This window comes from Scylla paramamosain, chromosome 9, assembly GCF_035594125.1.
Source record: "Scylla paramamosain isolate STU-SP2022 chromosome 9, ASM3559412v1, whole genome shotgun sequence".
In the NCBI taxonomy this organism is placed as follows: domain Eukaryota; kingdom Metazoa; phylum Arthropoda; class Malacostraca; order Decapoda; family Portunidae; genus Scylla; species Scylla paramamosain.
In genome coordinates, this window is record NC_087159.1 from 20,573,917 (window position 1) to 20,598,118 (window position 24,202).

Below are 24,202 nucleotides of genomic sequence, written 5' to 3' on the forward strand. Positions count from 1 at the left end.
TTATTATTTCTGTCATATCTATCTTCTCTTGTTCTCTCTCGTCTTTCCAACTTTTCACTTCCTTTTCAACTAAGCCTTTTACTTCACTCTGGATTTTGCCTTCATCTATCCTAACTTCTTTCTTCTCCACCATGCTCCTTAGCTTTCCATTTTCTTTTTTGAGTTCTTGTATTTCTTCACTGTACTTTACATTTAAATCCACTATCTTTTCCACTTCCTCTCTCAGTTTCTAGTTTTCCCTTTCTCTTTTTAACTCCCTTCCTTTCAACTCTTCCAGCTCTTCAACAATGTCGTTCATGTCTTTAAGTCCTCTCTCCTTATCTCCTTTCCATCCTCTGACTAATGTCACCAATGTGTGTGTGTGCATGAGTGAGTGAGGCAAAAAGACAGAACTGCTGGTTGAATGCTTGATTACTCATAGTTAAATATCACACTGACATCATAAAAGGAAGAGTGGGTGGAGTATATATCATAATGACACCTAGTCTCACTACCAGTGCCTGTAAATTTTAACTAAGTTTACCCTAAATTTACTCTCGTAATTATCTTCATTATCCAAATATGACACCAAAGTATTTTTTGCCAATTAGGTCAGGATCACCAACATACAATGCCAAAATAGCATCCTTGTCTAATGCTTTGTTAAGATTTTGTGAAAAACAATAGGACCTCAAATAGCCCAAACTATCAGACACTGTGTGGCACTTTATCAAAGGCCTTCTTCAGGTCTAAATTAACACAATCCGCCCATCTATCTCTTTCTTGCATTATATCCACCACTCTACAATAAAAATTCAGTAAGTTTGTAACACACAATCTCCCTCTCCTAAATCCATGTTGTTGCTTTATTATCACTTCATTTCCTTCTAGGTACTGCATCCATTTATCCTTCACCAATCTTTCACACATTTTGCACACCACACTTGTTAGAGACATAGGTCTATAGTTTAAGGGTTCCTCTTTACTACCACCTTTGTAGACTGGCACTATGTTGGCTCTCTTCCATTCAATTGGGACTCTACTTTCAATTAGGGAGCTCTCAATAATATTATGTATTACCCATGTCAACTGCTGATTGCACACTTCTAGTATCCATCCTGACACTCCATCAGGTCCAGGGGCCTTCCTAACATCTAGTCCCTCCATCTGTTTCTGGACATCCTCTTCAGTCACTTGGATTTCCCCCAGACCCATTTCCTCACTCATCTCACTCTGCCTAGTCCCTCCATCTGTTTCTGGACATCCTCTTCAGTCATTTGGATTTCCCGCAAACCCATTTCCTCATTCATCTCACTCTGCTACACAAATGTTCTCTCTTTTGTGAATACTGATTGAAAACTCCTGTTCATTATCTCTGCCAATTCAGCTGGATCCTCACACATTTGACCATTCACCTTCAATCTGCTTATTCCTTCTCTATTTTTCATTTTGCTGTTCACATATCTGAAGAATAGTTTTGGTTCCTCTTTGCATTTGTCCATAACATCTTTCTCATAATTTTTCCTTTCTTCTTTAATAACCCTTACATATTACTTACGTATTTTTCCTCCGCCATCTATTCCATGCCATTTCCCTCTCCTCCTTAGCTATTTCACATCTTCTATTATACCAGTCATTGTTATATCTTCTCTTTGTCTCTACTTTCAGTACATATCTTTTCACTCCCCCTTCATAAATATTGATGAAAGCTTCCCACTTCTTTTGCACATTACTTGCTGATAAGTGTACTCCAGTCCGCTTCACCAAAGTATCTCCTCATTTGTTCAAACTTTGACTTACCATAATTAAATCTTTCACTTTTATAATCTTCACATCTACTTTCCTCTCTTTTTTTCTTTAATACAAAACCTTATCATGACATGGTCACTTTTTCCTAGTGGACAATTATAGTTCATGTCTTCCATAATATCTGCTTCTTTTGATAACACCAAATCAAGTCTTGATGGCTCCACTCCTCCTCTGTATCTAGTGTTTTCCTCAACCCACTGTGTCATAATATTGTTCATTGCCAGTTTCAGAACCTTGTGTGTGTGTGCATTTACCTAGTTTTAATTTACAGGGACTGAGCTATGCTCATGTCTGCATATCTACACTTGTCCAGTTTTCCTTAAAGTTGTACACACTCATTGCCAATACTAGATCCTCGCTTAGCTTGTTCCAAACTTCTATATTTTTCTGTGGGAAACTATATTTCTTTATGCTATTCAAACATCTTCCTTTTCTTAGTTTTTTGCTGTGGTCTCAAGTGTATCTGATATTTTCTACTTCTCTTAGCAGCAGTTTCTCATTATCAAGATAGATGAAAAGATAGTGATGGAAAGCAGTGATATAGTTATTGTTGGTGATTTTAATTGTAAGGAGATAAATTGGGAGACACTGACAACTACTGGAAATGAAAACTCATGGAGTAATAGATTATTAAACTTGATGACTCAATGGGTTGATAGTGATACCAGATTTAGTGGAGGACATAAACTATCAGGACTTGATTTAGTGTTTACCAAGGACATGGAAATTATTGAAACTATACACTATGATAGCCCTCTAGGGCTCATGTGTTGATGGAATTTAATTTGAAAAATGAAAATGTAATTACTGATGTAAATTATAAGGTGAAAAGATTTAAATATAGTAAAGCTAACCTTCAAAAATTAAGAAAGTACTTTCTTGCTGTGGACTGGAGAGATTCTGAAGATGCAGAAGATGTTCAGGAAAAATGGTATGAATTTATAAAGATATATAATTCTGCTGTGGAGGAATTTGTACGTAGAGGAGGAGTAAGATGTAGAAAAGGTAAAGAATGGTTCAATACAAAATGCAAAGAGGCTAAAAATTGTAAATTAAATTATTGGAATAGCTGGAAGAAGAGGGAAACAGAGCAGATGGGAGGAATATATTAATGCTAGAAACAAGTATGTTGAGATAATAAGAATGGAGAAGAAACTATGAAAGAGATATAATAGACCAAAACTATTCTTTAGACATACTAATGGGAAGATGAAGAAGGAAGGTGTATCAAGATTGAAAGTTGAAGGAAAAATCTATGAGGATATACAAGACACTGTAGAGGTTATGAACAATAGTTTCAGATCAGTATTTACAGTGGAAGGGGAGTTTGATGCTGGAAGAGATAAGTTGGTGAGAAATATACTAAGTACAGAGTCAGTCAGTTATGAGGAAATACTTAAGATGATGGAAGAGCATCTGGTCCAGATGGCGTATCAAAATGGATATTGAAGGAATGTAGAGAACAACTGGCTGATAAAATTCAGTCTAGTGGTGACATCATTATCACAGGAAAGAGTACCAAAAGATAGAAAAAGAGCAAATATTACACCAATATTCAAAGGAGGAAATAAGGAAAACTCACTAAATTACAGACCAGTGTCCTTGACTAATGTTGTAGGAAAACTACATGAAAGAACAATAAAGGAAAGATAGATGGAACACTTGGAAAGAAATAAAGTTTTGGTAAATTGTCAATTTGGATTTAGGAAGAGAAGATCATGCTTCATGAACTTATTGTCCTTTTATTCAAGGGTACTCAATATTGTGCAGGAGAGAGATGGATGGGTGGATGGTGCCTACTTAGACTTGAAGAAAGCATTTGACAAAGTACCACACCAAAGATTGCTATGGAAGATAAAAAATTATGGAAAAATTGGAGGAAGACTGCTGGAGTGGATGGAGGATTATTTGGATGATAGAGAGATGAGAACTGTAATGCAAGACCAAAATTCATCTTGGCTGAAAGTAACTAGTGGTGTCTCACAGGGGTCAGTGTTGGGACCGATAATGTTTGTAATACATGTGAATGACATATATGAAGAAATATGAACTTATTTGCAGATGATGCTAAGCTGATGAGAAGGTTAGAAAATGTAAATGATTGTATGGCACTGCAAGATGATTTAAATAAGATAAATAGATGGAGTGAATCTTGGCAAATGGAATTCAATTTAAGTAAATGTAAAGTAATGGAGTTTGGTAAGAGTAAGAAAAGAATACAATATCATTATGAGATGGATGGTGTGAAGTTAAAGAAATCAAAAGAAGTGGATTTGGGAGTAACAGTTACTGAAAATTTGACTCTGGACAGACACATTGATAAAATTATTGGAGATGATGAATTTGTTGAAGAGTAAGAATGGCATTCTCATATTTCAATAAAGAAATGATAAAAAGTTGTTGATTTCCATGATAAGACCAAGATTGGAGTATGTGGCAGTAGTGTGTCTCCTCATACAAAGAGGAATATCATAAAATCGGAAAGAGTACAAAGAGCAGTCACTAAGATGGTTCCGGAATTGAGTAAGTCGACCTATGAAGAAAGATTAAGAAAGTTGGAAATTCCTACCCTTGAAAATAGGAGGGAGAGAGGGGAGTTAATAAACATTTATAGAATGATAAATGGTATGGAAAATGTGGACAAAGCATGTTTTATAAATTTAGATACACAGAGTACAAGGGGACAGTAAGAAGTTGAAGAAAGTTAACTGTAGAAGAGACATCAAGAAATATAGTTTTCCTCACAGAAGTGTGAACAAATTGAATGAACTAAGTAAAGATCTTATCAATACCAAAACTGTCCATGCTCTTAAGACTAAACTGGATAGATATAGAGACAGGATACTATGAGATTACTCCCCTCCCATAAACTACAACTAGGTAAATACAACTAGGTAAATACACATACACAGTGGAACCTCTGTTCTCAAACTTAATTCTTTCCTGAATGCCATTCAAAATCAGAAATGTTCAGAAACCAAAACTATTTTCAACCACAGGAATCAAAGTAAAATGGATTAATCCATTCCTGGACACCCATCCACCGTGTCTTAGTGGCTTATGACAGACACTCCCACTACCAAGATGGCAGCTCCACATCTGCAGCCCAGGAATTATTTATTCAGAAAGGATGTACTGAATTAATTTAGCAACACAGAACTCACAAGTTATTGGCCCCCTTTTTAAACAAGATGTTAGTATTTACTAATACCAATATGGCTGTTTTAGATTTTAAACACTTTTCCAGCTCTGCACTTCAGGTTAAGTCGACCAAACCTGAAGAAATCATATTGGAAATGCTGGGAAGAACTACTCCTCCCCAACAGCAAACCCCTATGATATTCACCAGTCCTATTCAACAGAAAGTTATGTTAGAAATATTAAGATATACCAAAGTATTCCTATACGAAAGAAAAACTGTATACATCCTTTAAATTAATAGATTTCAGTGTTCAAAATGCCGCATTTGGGTACGTTTGGGAGACTGCGTTTGCAGCTCGAGAATTATGGTTAATGGCCAGCATCCACCGTGACTTGACAAGTCCCAGTATTATTTTACTCTTTCAAAAGTCTCAACATGGCTCTTCTTACCCTTACCCAATACAGCTTCTCATTCTGAGTAATTAGAACCCCATATATATCCAATGCAAATTATTCATAATGCTGACAGCAATTTTTAATGTTTAGATTAGTTAGGTTTAGTTTGGTTATGGGGAGTTATTTTTGACTGATACTGCTTTTAGAGCATACACAATTATCATTCGTCGGTATGAGGGTAAAGAAAATATCAGCAATACTATTATAATTCCCATATATCAAGTATTCTAAAACCTCCCACTCATCTCTTAGATAATGATTCCATTGGCCTTGACATAGGTGCATGCACTTTCAATTTTTTGAGTAACTCTTTATGTTGTACACAAAGAAATAACTCATGTCTCCACATATACATTGTGAGAAATGCTCACTATTAACTACATTACAGGCCAAAATAGGTTCGCCCTTTGCCTCCAATCAAGCCACTTTCATGATCGCTACAAATATCACCATACAATCACAGATTTCTTCACTATTATATATTGTATGATGATTCCGAAGGCATATATGGATATATCACCTCATTTTTTAGCTATAGCTGGAAGAAAAATGCAAAAGTTGAATTAGTAAATGAGAAATAACAAAATTCAGTAACTTTTCCTCACCAGAGCTGCCAACATATGTGGAGAGCTTAGTATTTACTAACCTGATGTTGGGGCTTGCATCCAGTGTTTAACACTGGATGCACAACACAACAACCATGAGATTAGCAGAACCAAATATGACTGTGGGGCTTGCTGCTTCGTAATTAATAATACAACATTTAAAAAAGTGGCCTATTGTTAATATAATGTAAGTATTCTGTTTGTCACCAATCTAGTAAGGGAAGCCTTACAGAGAGACACAGAGATGAGCAACCCACTTATTGCCAAAACAAGGGTGATCACAACAAAGTGACTGCCTGCAACAAGCAGTCAGTTCTCAAAGCAGTGGCTCATGTCCAGTGTTGCCACAACTCCATCTGTAGAGCACGGGACTTTCAAACTGAGTCAGTTGCTCCAGATTTTGTCTGCTGCTTCCGAAATCCGTTAAAGCAAGATCCATAGTACTGAGGTATGAGTGTGTGTGTGTGTGTGTGTGTGTGTGTGTGTGTGTGTATATATATATATATATATATATATATATATATATATATATATATATATATATATATATATATATATATATATATATATATATATATATATATATTTTTTTTTTACTAATAATCTACTTTTTAATGATTTATGATAAATCTTTGCCAAAGGAAAAGATTTGACTATCATATACCATTAACTTTTACAGTAGTACAAGATTATACACTAATTCACATCTCACAGCTTACTGGTGATGTATTTCATTTGTCACTGTTAGAAAAACTCACCATTGCCTTGATACCCTCTGGATACATAAACCTGTTGTATAGAGAGTCTACGGTGTCATTGGGATCTACATCCACTTCACGCTGCAAGAGGATGGGACCTGTGTCCAGTCCATCATCAGCCCAGAAGATGGAAAAGCCAGCTTTCTTATCCCCACACATCAGAGTCCTGAAGCCAGAATTAACCATAATTATCAGAACAGGCAAGTACAGAGGCACAGTACTGGCAACATTCCAAGTTTGTAAAATTTTGGGAAATACAGAACTCCTATCCTCAGACAACAGTAGAAATAGGAAAAAAAAAAAAAAAATTGAAATAAAAGCACTTTCCTTGGTGAGAGGGAGGTAGCAACTAAGCTCCTATCTTTATGATAGGGACCACCAAGGCCCCTGTTACATCAACTATGAACACACTTATATCAGGTCCTAGAGAAACTAAATTGGAAGAAATGCAAAAACTAATACAGCTCTTACCTAAAGCAACAAAGAATACATACATACATAAATATATCAGGCATATCTCCCTGAAAAGGAGGATAGCCAAGACAAGGCACATAACTTTCTCATTCACACCACTCTCTTAGTCCCTTGGCCCCCAACAGAAGAGAAAGTATTCTTGCCCTAATTTAATGGGGATCAGCCACACAGCTTGGACAGTCTGGTCCTGAGCAAGGTTCCTTCATAACAAGTACTCTCACCTAACACATCTAATTTCCCTACACCTGTGTGAGACTATCATTGTGTGGTGCCTCCCTCCACTCACAACTGCTCTCTATTCACTTTTGTCATGCACATTCATTCTATTATGTTTCAGTGTCACTCCTCTTCCCCTTAAAGCCTCCTTCACACTATCAATCACCTATACATGGCCTATCTCACAAGTTCACACCTCTCACACTTCATCTTATGATTTTTCTTCACCACCCTATCATCCCCCTCTCTCAACATGTCCAAATCACCTCAGCATACATTGCTCTGCCCACCCTACCAAGTCTCTCACTACCTTACTCTTTCCTACCACAAATGCTGTGTTATCCACAAGCAGCAATGGATTCACATTCCTGTTCATCCTCTGCTGTTACCAGACCCAATGCTCTAGCTTTAACTTGCCTCACTACACCATCTATAAAGATGTAAAACAGCCATGGTGGCATTACATATCCCTGATGTAACCCCACCATTCAATTAAGCTTTTTCCTACCCTTACACATGCTCTACTATTTTCAGAAAAGCTTTTCAAAAATTTTAACCTACCACCTACACCATACAAGTTCAAGACATCCCAAATTCCTTCCCTGTCAATTCTGTCATGTCTCCTAATTATGTTGATATGTATAAACAAAAGACTAATTATATGATGAAAAAAAGATGGAAGAAGGCCAAAGTGAACTGGATGGTGCCGTTGGAGGGGCAGAAGATAATTTATCTTCAACATCTGTTGGTCACTAAAATTAGCTGATTTCAGGAGATTTAGGAGAGGAGAGAGTCTGATAGAGAGTTCATGCTGTAAGAGTAATTGATCTTGAAAGACAACTGAAAATCTTTTAAAGAGGATGTAAGCAATGGAAGGTGAGTGAAGCAAAGCAGGAAAGTGTTGAGGCCATGAAAGAGGAACAAAAAATGTGGAAGGAGGAACAACAACAAAAAGGAAGTAAATATTTTAAAAAGTGATGCTGCAGCAGACAAATGAGAAAGATTTATTAAATGCAATAATAAATGTAATCAAAGACAAGGAAAATCTGGTGAGATGCAGTTAGAACATAAAAAAATAAGAAAATATGGGAAGCTGCAAGAAGCCATCAAGCCTGCACATGGCAGTTCCTGAAAAAAATGTGTTGCATTATTCAGAGCAAAAGAAGAGATGCTGATCAAGTATAACATGGTAAAGCATGAAAGCAAAGTAACAGAAAGGATTGTAAAGATGGTTCAGGATCAAGACAGTTAGCTAACTGCAGAGAATGAGGAAATATACAGAAGAGAAAAATACAAAGAGGGGAAAAAGTCAACCTATGAAGATTAGGTTTAGGTCACAGTTTGCAGCTGCCAAGAGAGTTTTGGCAGAATTGTGGAGACTGGCAAAGCAAGATTGTTTAAAGAAAATCAGAATAAAGGACATGAGTGTAGATGAGAGAACTAGAACTGGGAAATGAAGCAAAGGGAAAAAAATGAGAAGAAAGAAGGCAGAAAAAAAAAGCAGTTATACCAGAAAGTGCTCAACATGAGAGTAAGGAAATGATTTGTAAAAGTGAAAGAGGAAGAAATCAAGAACTGAAAGTTGCAAACACAAATGTAAACAGTCACATCAGTGATCATAAAAATCAAGGGCTACCTAAGGCAGATACAGTGGAAGCTCAGTTACTGAACACCTCCTTTTCAAACAAATCAGTTTTTTAATAAAATTTTGAACTCGTAATTGCTTTGGTTGCCGTACCATAATTTGGTTCTCAAAGTTAATTGATTTCAAATGTTAAAAGACTCAGGAAAGCCTGCCATTTATTACTAATTTATAGTTTCTATAAATATTTCCTTCGTTTTCATGTATTTGGAGGGGAGCCACAGTCAGTAAGACAGTAATTCAATCTTTGAAAAAAAAGTTAAATGTGATCCCATTGAAGAGCCTTGATGTAAACAAACAGTTTTTCAGCACTCAGGAGTAATCACGAGGCACCTGTGGCTCTCTCAATAACCCATAATGCCATCACTACTGCACAAATGCATTTTTTCATTAGCTTTTCTCAGCAGCAAGATATCTAAGGGTTATGATCACCTTCATTTGGCAGTGGGTTGCTCCTCTCTATGTCACTCTGTAAGGCTTCCCTCATTAAATTGGTGATACATGTAGAAAATACCTGCACAGTCTCAACAGTATCTTCTGATGAGTTCTGTGTCACTAAGTTCATTCAGTACATTCTTTCTGGATAAATAACTTATGAGTTGGATATGTTGTGGAGCAGCCATCACGGCAGTGGAAGCCTCTGTCATAAGACACAGACAGGATGGACAGGTATCCAGGAATGGAATAATCAAATTAACATTGATTCCTATGGAAAAAATAGTTTCGGTTTCAGAACATTTTGCATTTCGAGCAGCATTCAAAAATTAATTAAGTTCAAGAACCGAGGTTCCACTGAATAATGGGGATAACTGAGCCAAAAACAACAGGAAATGCAAAAACCCTGGACATCAGTATTAGTGAATATAAGGCACAAATTAGAAACAGTAGACAAACAAGGTCAGTGACTGCTATTATTAATAAAAAAAATAATAGATAAATAAAAAATTCCAGTTTTGGGGAAGGTAGAATATGGAGAATGAAAAGCAGAAGTACTGAAGATTCAGAATTAAAAGTGGTGAGGGAGGAATAAGAGATTTTGTGGTGCATGTTCCACCAAAAATTAGACCATCTACTAAGAACTATCAGGAAAAGGTAAGAATTACAAGACATTTAAAAATTTGGTTGAGAGGAGTGAGAACACAATCCAGATGGGACATCTCTACTGTGATGAAGTGAACTTAAGAGTTATCAATAGAGGGATGAAAGGAGTCATGGAGGAGCTACCTGCTAGAACTGGTAACTGACAATATACTGACACAACGGATGAAAGATAAAAGATTCAGAGGAAACAAGGGAGCATCAAGATTGGATCTGATGTTCACCAAGGAGCCTAAAATAGAGGAGCAGCTGACATATAAATGTCTATAAGGGAAGAGCAACCACATGTTGGTGAGTCAAGTTTTAAAATAACTGCCCAAAGGGGGAGAGAGAGAGAGAGAGAGAGAGAGAGAGAGAGAGAGAGAGAGAGAGAGAGAGAGAGAGAGAGAGAGAGAGAGAGAGAGAGAGAGAGAGAGAGAGAGAGAGAGAGAGAGAGAGAGAGAGAGAGAGAGAGAGATTTACCTTCAGCAAGGCAAAATTTGAAGGACTCAGAAAGTACTTAGAAAAAGTAGACTGGAGCAGCTTCCACCGAACACACAAAAAAGAAAAAAAATACAGGAAAAATGAAAAAATTTATCAACAACTAACAATGACAGAATAAAGATTTGTGTCAAATGGAACAGTGAGAAGTTAAAAACTAAAATACTCATTCATTAGGTGCAAAGAGGCAAGGAAAGAAAAAGGACAAGTGTGGATGTGGAATAGCTGGAGAAAAAAAAAGGATCTATGGAGGACTTACAAAGAAAAAGCAACACTATGTCAAGACAGAGAAGAAAATAACATTTTTAAGAAAATAACAGGAAAATTTGAAAACAAACCTAAGTTATTCTATGAATATGTCAATGGTATTTTTAGGAGTAAAAACACTAGCTAAATGAAATGAGATAAGAAGATGCAACCCTGATGGCAAAAAAGTTAAATGAACACTTTCATTCATTATTTTCAAGAGAGCCATCTCTAGTCTCAAGAGGCAATATCAAATGTTAATGAAGAAGGTTTGAGCCAAATAAGACAAAGAAAATAACTGAAAACTAAAATGTAAAGAATGCCAATGGTCCAGATGAAATGTCAAACTGGATCATGAAGGAGTGCAGTAAGCAGCTGACTGATGAGATGCACAAATTAATAAGTGTGCTCCCTCAAGAAAGCAAAGGTCCCAGTTGATCAGAAAAGAGCTGATGTGGTATCCATTCATAACCTGAGAGGATTATCCAACTATAGGCCAGTATCCTTGACAAGTACAGTATCAAAGATCTGTAAAAAATAATCATAAAGGACAAATAGATTCACTATCTTGAAGCAAACAATAAACTGACTGGGAAATAATTTGGCTTTCAAAAAGGAAGATCTTGTGTGACAAAACTAATAAACTAAAAATTTGAGTGATAAACATGATATATGAGACGGATGGATGGACAATATTTACCTGTATTTGAAAAAGACTTTTGATAAGATGTAACACAGGTAATTGATGTGGAAATTAGAAAATATCAGTGGAACAAAGAAGAGTTTTATTAAGATTATTTCCTCAATGATAAAAAAAATAAGAAACAGAAGTGAAGGACCACAAATCCTGGAAAAAAGTTGTAAGTGGTATCCCATAAAAATTAGTAATGCCACCAATCATGTTTGCAGTGTTCATAGATAACATGACTGAAAAAGTAACATGCTATATATAATTGAAGTAACACAAGAAAAATATAATCAAATGCAAAAATATATAGAATAATGGAATTTAGTTCAAGTCAAAGAAGATTAGCATATTAATACATGCTAGGAGAGGAAATAATTGGCAAAATAATACAAAAAAAGACCCAAGATAATCACATAAACAAGATTACAGGCAAAACTTAAAAGGATTATTGAGGGATATAAAGGTAGCTTTCACCTATATGGAGGAAGACATGACCCAAGAGATTAATTATAACCTTGATTCAACCTAGATCAGAGTATGCAGATGTGGTATTATCACCAAAAATAAAAAAGAACATAGACATATTGGAGAGACCAGAGACCAGCAACTATGATACCATCAAGTTTGAGGGAACTGATCTACAAAGAAAAATTGAAGAGACAGTCTTGTGACTCTTAAACAGAGAGATCTAATAGGAGCGTTTACAGTACTAGTGTTGTTGCTACATACCACCAGAAATTTTAATTCCTGATATGTTGTCATGGACCTTGCAGAAAGCTCATATTCAAGTGTTTCCTCTACAAAAATATTGCTTACATATTCTTATAGTTCATTTGAAGTATATAGCCTGCCTTAAAATATGCTAACAAAATAGTTATAAGGTCGATTTATGGGAACTGTAATGGGGGCTATATACAACAAAGACTGAATATATATCAGGCTTACACATATCTATCTTTCTTTATACTTCTATTTAAATACCCATAGTGAATGCCAGCAAAGGTGTTGACAGAAAAAAGTAAGATTTTCATCAAACTGACTACAGCTTCCAAGCAAAGGATGTGTGGACAAAGGAATAAATTGAGGAAAGAACTGCATGTTTTATGTTTTAAGTTATATATACAGGATCCATTTAATATCTAATATGCTAATGCATATCTATAGTGTATCACAGTTTTATACTTGAGAGGGTAGAGATTACGCTAATCCTCCCTGAAAATCTCTCACCAGCACTTCACTCATTTCCTTGTTTTGAAAAGCGTGCACTGGACAGAACACATTCAGAGTGACCATGTAACTCACTGAAGTGAGAATATTGCACAATAATCATGCCAAACCCAGGCAGAAGAGGATATTAGTTACGCATAAGAGATAGTAGGAGATAACAGTATGGATTCCTGTGACTAAATAGTGCCGATAAGAACACTGGTCAATCACCAACTGCTAGGCTACGCATAACACCACAACACCTAACCTCAACACACTCCAGATCTCATTCCTTCTTTCTGGCCCTGACATCCTTCCCAGGCTGACACATACTCTCCTGTATCCAGCCAGAAAATCAAAGCACCTGGGCAGAAAAGGTGAGCAGGTGACCACTGTGTGCTGACAACACCCAGGAGGCAACCAGCAGAGAAATGACGCTTCAATCCCCCCCCGCAGGTGCTGTCAAGGAAAGGACCACTGAGAGAGGAGGAACCACCAGGCCCACCAAGGACCATGAGGGGCCACCAGGGAAGCCTTGTGGACATCCATCAAAGGTGTTGCCCTGCTACTCTTTGCCTTCACACCACGGAGGAATCCAGGTGCCCACCCTTTCTAGACCCCAACCTGCCTGAGGAACTGCATGATAATTCATCCACACATTCAGAGACCACAGAGATAAGCATTACGGGAACCCAAAGTTCGATAGTTTAGTTAGGTAGGCAGTCCAACCTTATGGCCTTCAGCTCTATAGAGGGGGATAGTTGTTAGATAGGAATCCTCCTCGGCCTGGCTTCCATCTTGTGAGTGCTATAGTAAAAGTATTTATTTATAGATAGATATGCATAAACCCAATAAATTATAAATCCCACAAATCAACTTCACAACTATTTTGTCAGCGCATAGTAAGACACAGGAATTGAGTTATAAAAATATGTATGTAATATTTTTGTGATAAAAACATACATGATTTCTGCAAAGTCCATGACAATACATCAAGCATTAAAATTTTTGATGGTATGTAACATCTACAACCTTAATGCGAACGTTCGCCAATGTAGTGTATAGAATAATGAACGGGTTGAAGAAACTGGATAGAACGGGTCTTATAGAGACCAATAAAAGGAAGACGAGAGGCCATGGAAAGAACATTAAGAGTACCTGCAGATGGGACTATTAGAAAAACAGCTTTTACACAAATGTATAGAGATGTGGAAAGAGTTACAAAAAAAAAGTGATCCAGACAAAAACCTCTAGAAAATTCAAGGTGAGGTTGGATAAAGGTAGACATAGATATGGGACAGTATGAGTATAGCTCTATTCCCATATGTTACAACTAGGTAAATATACCTAGATAAACTTAAGTTATACTGGGAAAGTAAAAATACTATAATATGTAAAAATAAGGTGCACTGAAAGAATGAAGCAGAAATTTTTGTACAAGGAAATGTTAGGAACATGCATTGAAATTTATGAAAATGTAAAAACATGTGGCACTAATCTAAAAATAATACCTGACATCTTTTCATTACATCCTTGCTAGTTATTATTTTTCATGAAAAGTTTGCAAGTTGAAATAAACTCTTTGCACCCATCTGCAATAAGAATTTTAAATAAAAAAAATTCAAGTATCATATGTGTGATGTTAACACTTACAAATACGTACCAATTTATAGAAGAGGCACCACGATGACGAGGAAGGATAGATGGGTGATAGCAAATAGATTTGTTCTTAGGATGGTTGATCACCTGCAAATAAAACTCATTAGTACCATCATAGCTGAGTATGAAGTAATAACACCACACAGCAGTGATAAACACAGCTAAACCACTCTTTCTCTCTCTTGTGTTGAATTAGGATGACCACAAAACCTTGGAAAACTAATTTTCTTCATCTGTGAAACAGAGACAACAACAATATATAAACAAACTACTAGGTATGAAAGTTTTTTGCAAAAAGTCATTGGATCTTGTATATATATAACTGTGTATATATAACACAGCTAACTCAAAACCAGACTTTCATAAAATAAACATAAACCTGTAAAATATTTTACAGAACCACAGAAGAACTTTACTTAGTTTTCTTTTTTTTTCTTCTTTTTTTCAGGATGAGGGCTTTATTTTAATATGTTGCATTGTAATTTTTCAAACAGACATGCTTTCAAACAAATGCTAAGATCAGATTATGATTAGTATGTATGTAAACGGCTAAACAAAAAGATACAAATTAAAGATTGTATTCATCACAGTCTGTCTCCACTGACTCCATCTAAATGAGATGCAAGTTGACAGTGAGCAGCCACCCTGAGTTTATCAGTGACAGCATGGCAATGGTGCAAATCTGTCCCCACCAATGAGTTTCAATAGGCTGCTATAGGCTCAATCTTCTTCTGTTTACTCAAAGACATGGCGACATTAGACCATGTCACCTTTCAACTGAGAGGCTGAACACTGTCAACATGCAACTCATTTAGATGGAGTCTGTGGAGACAGACTATGATGAACACAATGTTTAATTTGTATCTTTTTCATTTACCTGTTTACATACATATTAATCATTATCTTAGCATGGTATGTCTGTGAAAAATTACAATGCAACATATCAAAATAGAGCCCTCATCCAGAAAAAGAAGAAAACAAAAAAAAAAAAAAAGTAAAATTCTTCTGCTGCATTCCTGAAGAGTGAGCTCTTCAGCCAATAAAGAAGGATGCATAAGATATACATCCTCCATTCTGACCAATTATATTACAACAACTAAGGATTCCTGTCAAGACACAAGCTCAAATATGTGCAATAACCTTATGCATAGATAACTTGCATTTTTCATAAATTTCTATGCATTTAGATCTAGAAATGAGTTCTGGTGAGAATGCAGATTTTTTAGTAAAACAGTTTTCATCAACATATTTACCAATAACCATTAATAACTTGAGCCCTTGATCACACAGAGCAAACTTATACCCATGCAACACAGCAAAGTGATCCAGGAACAAAAGTATACTTAAATTACTCCTTCTGTTATAACTCAATACACATACATCTCATTGCCCCATCAGCCATCACACAACTGCAGCCTAAGACTCACCCCTCATTAAGCTACAGCACATGCTACTAAGACTACATTCAAGTCTACCAGATTGTACTGAATAATAAATAACTAAAGTCAATGCATGCATTCTTCATCTTATGCAATTTTTTTTTCTTAATTTACAGAGTCTCTTGAACCCTATATGCTTAGTTTCTAAGCATATACGATAAATTACAAGTTTAGTATGTGAAGGTGCTCGGGCAACAGCAGAGGCAATCTAGTGTGATAAGGTAAATTTGCCTGAACAATACTGCCATGTCACCTACACATTTTTTTCATTATGTTTGACATTTAGTGTTTCAGTGTATTATTCAGATGTAGAAAGGTTTTAGCATAACTTTCTTCCTGTGTCATGGTTATCCAGTACTTCTGGGCTTCATGAAATATATGTTCTTACTGCACTTAATCTTTTCTATGAATTTAAAAACAAGTTTTGTTAATTTTAATAACTTAATTTGTGAGGAAAACTAACTATAATTCACAAAGGACTTAGCCATAACTCCTTCTACCATAGCTAATTTTACTTTGATACTAGTTTCAATTTTTTGAGTAGGCCAGGCTTCCTGAAGTAAACAGGAAGTTTACTTCATCTTACAATAAAATTATCAAATTTGGTTATCATACAGCATTTTCTATATTTTTTCTATATATTTTTGCTGTATTTGAGCTGATGGCAGAAAGACAACAAATAAATTTATGATGAAACTCTCTTTTTTCTCAAAATACCAAAATATTTCCTTTCCTAAAACCTTGTAAAATAGAGGTGTGTCTAATGGAGAGGTGCATCTAATTCACTGCCAAATACATAAAGTTAAAAATCTTCAATCTAGGAGACCTAATCCCCACTCCCTGTCAAGTAGTTATCACTGAACCCACCTCCATGGGAATGAACTGGGTGCAGAATGGCATGACATTCAGTTCTGGTTCAATAGACATATACTGTTCCAAAACATCTGGCAGGGCTACCCCTTTCTTCCTCCATGATTTGATCTTGAACACATCCACACCATCTGAAGCTGCCACTGTTGCTGAGGATTAAAAAAAATAAGAAAAAATTGTAAGTGCAATCAAATACATAATCATTAAACACACACACACACACACACACACACACACACACACACACTGAGCATAAATTCAAAACAAAGAAGACTAATTCATTTCCAGATTCATTTTCAGCAAAAGGTGAAGTGAATTTTGACAGATTTACTGACAAAGACCAAAATGAAAGTGAGGTAAAGTGAGATAGAGAAAAATGGAAAGTGATGCAGAACAACCAAAGAAGGAAATGGAAATAGCATTAGAACCGGTAAAATCCCTTCAGCATAAGCTGGAAATGCATCTAAGAAAAGATGAAGAAATTTTCAAGCTGAAATCAGAAATGGAGGTGAGAGTGAGAGAACAACAAAATAAAAAAAAAAAAAAAAAATGAGGAATTACAAAACATGGAGAAAGTGATGAAAGAAAAGGAGGCTTTCAAAGCTGAGCTAGTGAAAGGTGAGAAAGTGAGAGAGGGAATCATGAATGAAGTGAAAGGCTGGAAAATCGAAAATGATAAAGCAAATGTTGACTAAGGAAATAACTGAAAAGCAACTGAAGGAAAAAAATTAAATGCAGAAAAGGAAGGGATAAAGGTACTGAAAAGAACAATGAAAACTTGGTAAAAAATGCTGTGGATATGAAAAATGTTATTGTTTGTGGAATAAAGGAGAAAAATATAACTTGCAAATTGAAAGTAGATAAAGCAGAAACAAGGATTAGTTGAAGAAACTAAATAATGAAGATGACACTAAACATGAAGAAGTGGAAGAAGTCATTAGACTGGGCTCCTACCTGGAAGGCAAAACAATACCAATGGAAATAAGACTAAAATCACAACATACAGCAGAAGAGATACTAGAAGGAACATACAAACTAAGTAAGAGAAGTAGAAGATTGCATGGATATATACATTAGGAAGAACATAAATAAACGGAGAAAATTTAAAGAAAAGTATGAAGAGGCTAAAGAGAAAAATTAATCAAGAACAGAAGAAAACTAATTTTGGAGAGTTTTGGGAGACAGTGAAAAAATGGTACATAAAGGTAAAGAAATTAAAAAACAAATAAAATAGAGAAAAACTGTAAAAATGGAGGATTAGAGGTAATGTATACCAACATAGTTTGATAAACAGAAAAATGGAATTACAGAACTATTTAAGAGAAAAATCTGAAAGTGGTGTGTTTAACGGAAACAAAACTAAAAGAAAAAAAACAGACAGCCATTAACAATAACTGCAATATATGGAGAAGAGACAGAATTGGTAAAGGTGGTGGTGTAATGATGACAAGAAAAGAGGTGAAGAGAAAAAAAAAAATAGTGAAATATGGAGAAGGAAAAAGCAGAATTAATGAGTGTTAATTTGGAGGACAATAATGGAGAAATACTAACAGTAATTAAAACCTATGTATCACCCAAAACAAATTCTTGGAACAAGAAAGAACACGAGAAAATAAGAGAAGATACCATTCAGTGTTTGAGTAAATTAATTAGAAATAATAAAAGAGTATTATTGGCTGGTGATTTCAATTACAAAGAAGTAAATTAGGAAACATTTGAAGCAGGAGAAAATGAGACTGCATGGGGAGAAAGATTTCTGAAACTGACCAAGGAAAACACAAAGATGCAATATGTGACTGAAAAATACAAGATATAGGGGAGATGATCAATCAGAAAGACTAAACCTAATATTAACAAAGGGTATGGACCTGATTAAAAAATTAAGATATGTATGTCCCATGGGAAAAACTGACTACGTAATGATAGAAAAAGAGACCGATAATGATGTCAGTGAAGAGGATGAATCATACAAAGAAAACAGGAGAAACTATGTGAAAGCAAATACAGATGACCTTAAATTTTATGAAGAAATGGAATGGGTAAAGCTGAAAAGAGCAAATTATATGAGCAAATTATATACAAGATAAGTATGACGTTTTTATGAAACCATATAGGAGTGAACAAATAAGCCCATTATACAAACCTAAAGAGAAGGAAAAACGTGTGATTCAATGCAAGACGTGCAAGTGCAAAGAAAAGAGATGAAGCATGGATAAGAATGAAAAGAAACTGAAACCAAAAAAATAAAGAAGACTTTAAGAGAGAGAGAGAGAGAGAGAGAGAGAGAGAGAGAGAGAGAGAGAGAGAGAGAGAGAGAGAGAGAGAGAGAGAGAGAGAGGGAGAGAGAGAGAGAGAGAGAGAGAGAGAGAGAGAGAGAGAGAGAGAGAGAGAGAGAGAGAGAGAGAGAGAGAGAGAGAGAGAGAGAGAGAGAGAGAGAGAGAGAGAGAGAGAGAGAGAGAGAGAGAAATAAAAACAATCCTGAGGATTGTGAAATTGAATGAGACTGATTGAGGGAGGGAGGGAGGGAGGGAGGGAGGGAGAGGGAGAGGGGGGAGAGAGAGAGAGAGAGAGAGAGAGAGAGAGAGAGAGAGAGAGAGAGAGAGAGAGAGAGAGAGAGAGAGAGAGAGAGAGAGAGAGAGAGAGAGAGAGAGAGAGAATAAAAACAGTCCTGAGGTTTGTGAAGTTGAATGAGACTGATTGAGAGAGAGAGAGAGAGAGAGAGAGAGAGAGAGAGAGAGAGAGAGAGAGAGAGAGAGAGAGAGAGAGAGAGAGAGAGAGAGAGAGAGAGAGAGAGAGAGAGAGAGAGAGAGAGAGAGAGAGAGAGAGAGAGAGAGAGAGAGAGAGAGAGAGAGAGAGAGAGAGAGAGAATGGAGAGAGAGAGAGAGAGAGAGAGAGAGAGAGAGAGAGAGAGAGAGAGAGAGAGAGAGAGAGAGAGAGAGAGAGAGAGAGAGAGAGAGAGAGAGAGAGAGAGAATGGAAGGAGGGAAGGTGGATGAGTGGGTGAGAGGATGGAAGGAAGGAGGGAAGAGGAAGGTCAAGAAAGGGAGAGAGAGAGAGAGAGAGAGAGAGAGAGAGAGAGAGAGAGAGAGAGAGAGAGAGAGAGAGAGAGAGAGAGAGAGAGAGAGAGAGAGAGAGAGAGAGAGAGAGAGAGAGAGAGAGAGAGAGAGAGAGAGAGAGAGAGAGAGAGAGAGACACACACACACAGTTTTGGATGTGATGGTAGTATGTCACAGCCACAACACTACACCACACTAGATGAGAGAACAAGATACACACGCTTTTAGGGATTTTGGTGAAACTTTTCCTGTTGCCTTAGACATATCAAAAGCTTTTGACTGAGTCTGGAACAAAGCTTTGACTTCCAAACTGTCCTACTCAAGGCTTCTATCCTTCTCTCTGTAACTTCATCTACAGTTTTCTCTCTGACTATTTTGATGCTGCTGTGGTAGACGGTCACTGTTTTCCTAAGTCTATTAACAATGGTCCTCAAGGTTCTGTCCTGTCATCCACTTTCTAACTATTATTCATAAATGATCTTCTAAACCAAACTTCTTGTCCTATCCATTTCTATACAGATGATACCACCCTGCACTTTTACACGTCTTTTCATAGACATCCAATCCTCCAGGAAGTAAACCATTCATGTAGGGAGGACATATAGCATGTGACTTCTGCTCTTTCTAAAATTTCTGATTGGGCCAGAGCAAATTTTAAAATTTTCAATGGCTTAAAAACTTAATTTCTCCATTTATCAACTTGACACAACCTTCCAGATATCTATCCCCTCTTCTTCAATGACACTCAAATGTCCCCCTCTTCTACACTGAACATCCTTGGTCTGTCCTTTACATATAATTTAAACTGGAAACTTCACATCTCATCTCCAGCTAAAGCAGCTTCTATGAAGTTAGGCATTCTGTGTCATCTCTGCCAGTTTTGCTCAACCCCCCACCCCCACAGGGGCCTTATCTGTCCAAGTATGAAATTTACTTCAGGTGTGTGTGTGTGTGTGTGTGTGTGTGTGTGTGTGTGTGTGTGTGTGTGTGTGTGTGTGTGTGAGACGTGGGGGGAGGAGCAGTTCCACTCACACCGCTATTTTATAGAGAGTGGTATCAAAAGCTTTTAGTCTTATCAACTCCTCTCCTCTAAATGACTGTCCTCAGCCTCTCTCTCATCGCTACACTGTTGAATCTCTTGCTATCTTCTACTGGTATATTCATGCTGAATGCTCCCCTGATATTACTAACTGCATGCCTCATCTCCTTCCATGGCCTCACTGCATAAGACTTACTTCTTTCTCTCATCCCTATTCTGTCTACCTCTCTACTGCAAGAGTTAACCAGTATTCTCAGTCATTCATCCCTTTCTCTGGTAAACTCTAGAACTCTCTGCCTGCTTTTGCATTTCCTCCTTCCTATGACTTGAACTCTTTCAAGAGGGAGGTTTCAAGACAACTTTTTTTTTTATATATTCTATCTGACATCATCTCTGTGAGAACTGGCATTAAGTGAGCCTTTCTTTTATTAAAATTTTTGTTGCCCTTGGTCAATGGCCCACACACACACACACACACACACACACACAGCTATAAGAAAGGGAGGGACATGCACTAATGTGGATGGTTTAGTTTCAGTGATGGATGAAGTGAATGAATTTATAAAAGCAAATGAACCAGACATCATGGCAATGGTAGAAACTAAACTAAGAGATTCAGAAACACCAAATTTAGGAGGGGGAAAGTACAATATGTGGATAAGAAACAGATGTGGAAAAGGAGGAGGTGGAGTGATGATGCTTGTTAAAAAGGGTATCAGAGTGGAGGGTGTGGAAAATGTAGAGGGCTTGGTGGAAGGCCTAAACTTACAACTAATAAATGGAAGAAGAGGATTATGATAGGTCATAGTGGTGTATGTCCCACCAAAAACAAAGACCTGGAATAGACAAGAGCATGAACAGTTGCTGAGTGAGACAAAAGAATGGCTTGTAAAGAAAATTAAAGAAAACTAAATTGTTATAATGGGAAATTTTAATTGTAAAGAGATAAACTGGGAGGAGTGGAACACAAGAGGAGGAGAAGACTCATGGGGAGATAAGGTTCTGAAACTGGCAATGAACAATATTATGACACAGTGGGTTGAGGAAAGTACTAGATACAGAGGAGGAGAGGAGCCATCAAGACTTGATTTGGTATTATCAAAAGAAACAGATATTATGGAAGACATGAACTATAGTTGTCCACTAAGAAAAAGTGACTGTCATGATAAGGTTTTGTATTAAAGAAAAAAGAAAGGAAAATAGATGTGAAGATTATAAAAGTAAAAGATTTAATTATGCTAAGTCAAATTTTGAATAAATGAGGAGATACTTTGGTGAAGCGGACTGGAGTACACTTATCACAGCAAGTAATGTGCAAAAGAAGTGGGAAGCTTTCATCAATATCTATGAAGAGGGAGTGAAAAGATATGTACCAAAAGTAGAGACGAAAAGTACATATAACAATGACTGGTATAATAGAAGATGTGAAATAGCTAGGGAGGAGAGGGAAACGGCATGGAATAGATGGCGGAGAAAAAATATGCAGGAGCTATGGCAAAACAACACAACTACAAGAAATTAATATGTAAGAGTTATTAGAGAAGAAAGGAAAAATTATGAGAAAGATGTTATGGACAAATGCAAAGAGGAACCAAAACTATTCTTCAGATATGTGAACAGCAAAATGAAAAATAGAGAAGGAATAAGCAGATTGAAGGTGAATGGTCAAATGTGTGAGGATCCAGCTGAATTGGATCGTTACAAGAAGATCTAAACAAGATATCAGAGTGGAGTTATAGTTTTCAATCAGTATTCACAAAAGAGAAAACATTTGTGTGGCAGAGTGAGATGAGTGAAGAAATGGGTCTGGGAGAAATCCAAGTGATTGAAGAGGATGTCCAGAAACAGATGGAGGGACTAGACGTTAGGAAGGGCCCTGGATCTGATGGAGTGTCAGGATGGATACTAAGAGAGTGCAATCAGCAATTGACATGGGTAATATGTAACATTACTGAAAGCTCCTTAATTGAAAGTAGAGTCCCAACTGAATGGAAGAGAGCCAACATAGTGCCAATCTACGAAGGTGGTAGTAAAGAGGAGCCCTTAAACTATTGACCTGTGTCTCTAACAAGTGTGGTGTGCAAAACGTGTGAAAGATTGGTGAAGGATAAATGGATGCAGTACCTAGAAGAAAATGAAGTGGTAATAAAGCAACAACATGGATTTAGGAGAGGGAGATCGTGTGTTACAAACTTACTGAGTTTTTATTCTAGAGTGGTGGATATAATGCAAGAAAGAGATAGATGGGCGGATTGTGTTTATTTAGACCTGAAGAAGGCCTTTGATAAATTGCCACACAGGAAATTGTTGTGGAAGTTGAAGCATAATGGTGGGCTAAGGGGGGTCTGCTGAGATGAATGGAAAATTTCTTGACCAACAGAGAAATGAGAACGGTGGTAAAAAGATAAAAAAAAAAAAAAAAATCATCATGGAGGGAAGTCATAAGTGGAGTACCCCAAGGCTCAGTACTTGCACCAATCATGTTTGCAGTCTATATAAATGATATGACGGAGAGTGTGAACAGCTACACGAGCCTTTTTGCAAATGATGCAAAGTTGCTGAAGAAAGTTGAGAGTGCAGAGGACTGAACAAGACATCAGAGTGGAGTTATAAATGGGAAATGGGATTTAATTTAAAGAAGTGTAAGGTAATACAATTTGGAAAAGTACAAGAAGAGTAAAAGGAAATTATGTGTTGAATGGTGTAAGGTTGACTGGAGCAGAAGAGGAAAAGGATCTCAGTGTTGTAGTGACTGGGAACCTGACCCCGGAGAGACACATCAGCAAAATTACAGGAGAAACCTATAACTTGTTGAGAAGAATAAGGCAGGCCTTTGCATATATGGATGAAGAGATGGTCAGGAAGATGATCATGTCACTGATAAGACCTAGACTAGAATATGCAGCAGTAGTGTGGTTGCCACACAAGAAAAATTATATAAGAAAGTTGGAGAGAGTTCAGAGAGCAGCTATGAAGATGGTACCAAGTATCAGGGACTTGTCATGTGAAGAGAGACTGGAAAGGCTACATCTATCAACGCTGGAAAAGAGGAGAGAAAGGGGAGACTTGATTGTGATATATAATGCATATGAGGGAGTAGAGGAGGTGGACTAGAGCAACTTAATGGTCTGGGATACACGGGACACTAGAGGACATGGGAAGAGGCTGAAGAGGAGTGCTTGTAGAAGAGACGTCAAAAAGTATAATTTCCCATATAGAAGTATTGAAGTATAGAACAGTCTGGATGAGGAGATAGTAAATGCAGAAAGTATACATGGATTCAAGGATAAGTTGGATATTAAAAGATATGGAGATGGGACAGCAAAAGCATAGCTCTTTTCC

At 36.7% G+C, this 24,202-nt stretch overlaps 1 protein-coding gene across 3 annotated transcripts in view; it reads right to left on the reverse strand.

Annotated features, from left to right (window-relative positions):
• The window catches only part of LOC135103707 (cytosolic 10-formyltetrahydrofolate dehydrogenase-like), a 196,992-nt gene that overhangs the window by 92,292 nt on the left and 80,498 nt on the right, over nt 1-24,202 (reverse strand). For all 3 annotated transcript variants that reach the window (XM_064010307.1, XM_064010306.1, XM_064010305.1), the window contains exons 3-5: nt 16,764-16,915; nt 14,462-14,544; nt 6,749-6,914 (exon numbers count right to left, since the gene is read on the reverse strand). In XM_064010307.1, coding sequence (XP_063866377.1) covers nt 6,749-6,914; nt 14,462-14,544; nt 16,764-16,915 — 401 coding nt within the window. The remainder of the gene's footprint in view (nt 1-6,748; nt 6,915-14,461; nt 14,545-16,763; nt 16,916-24,202) is intronic.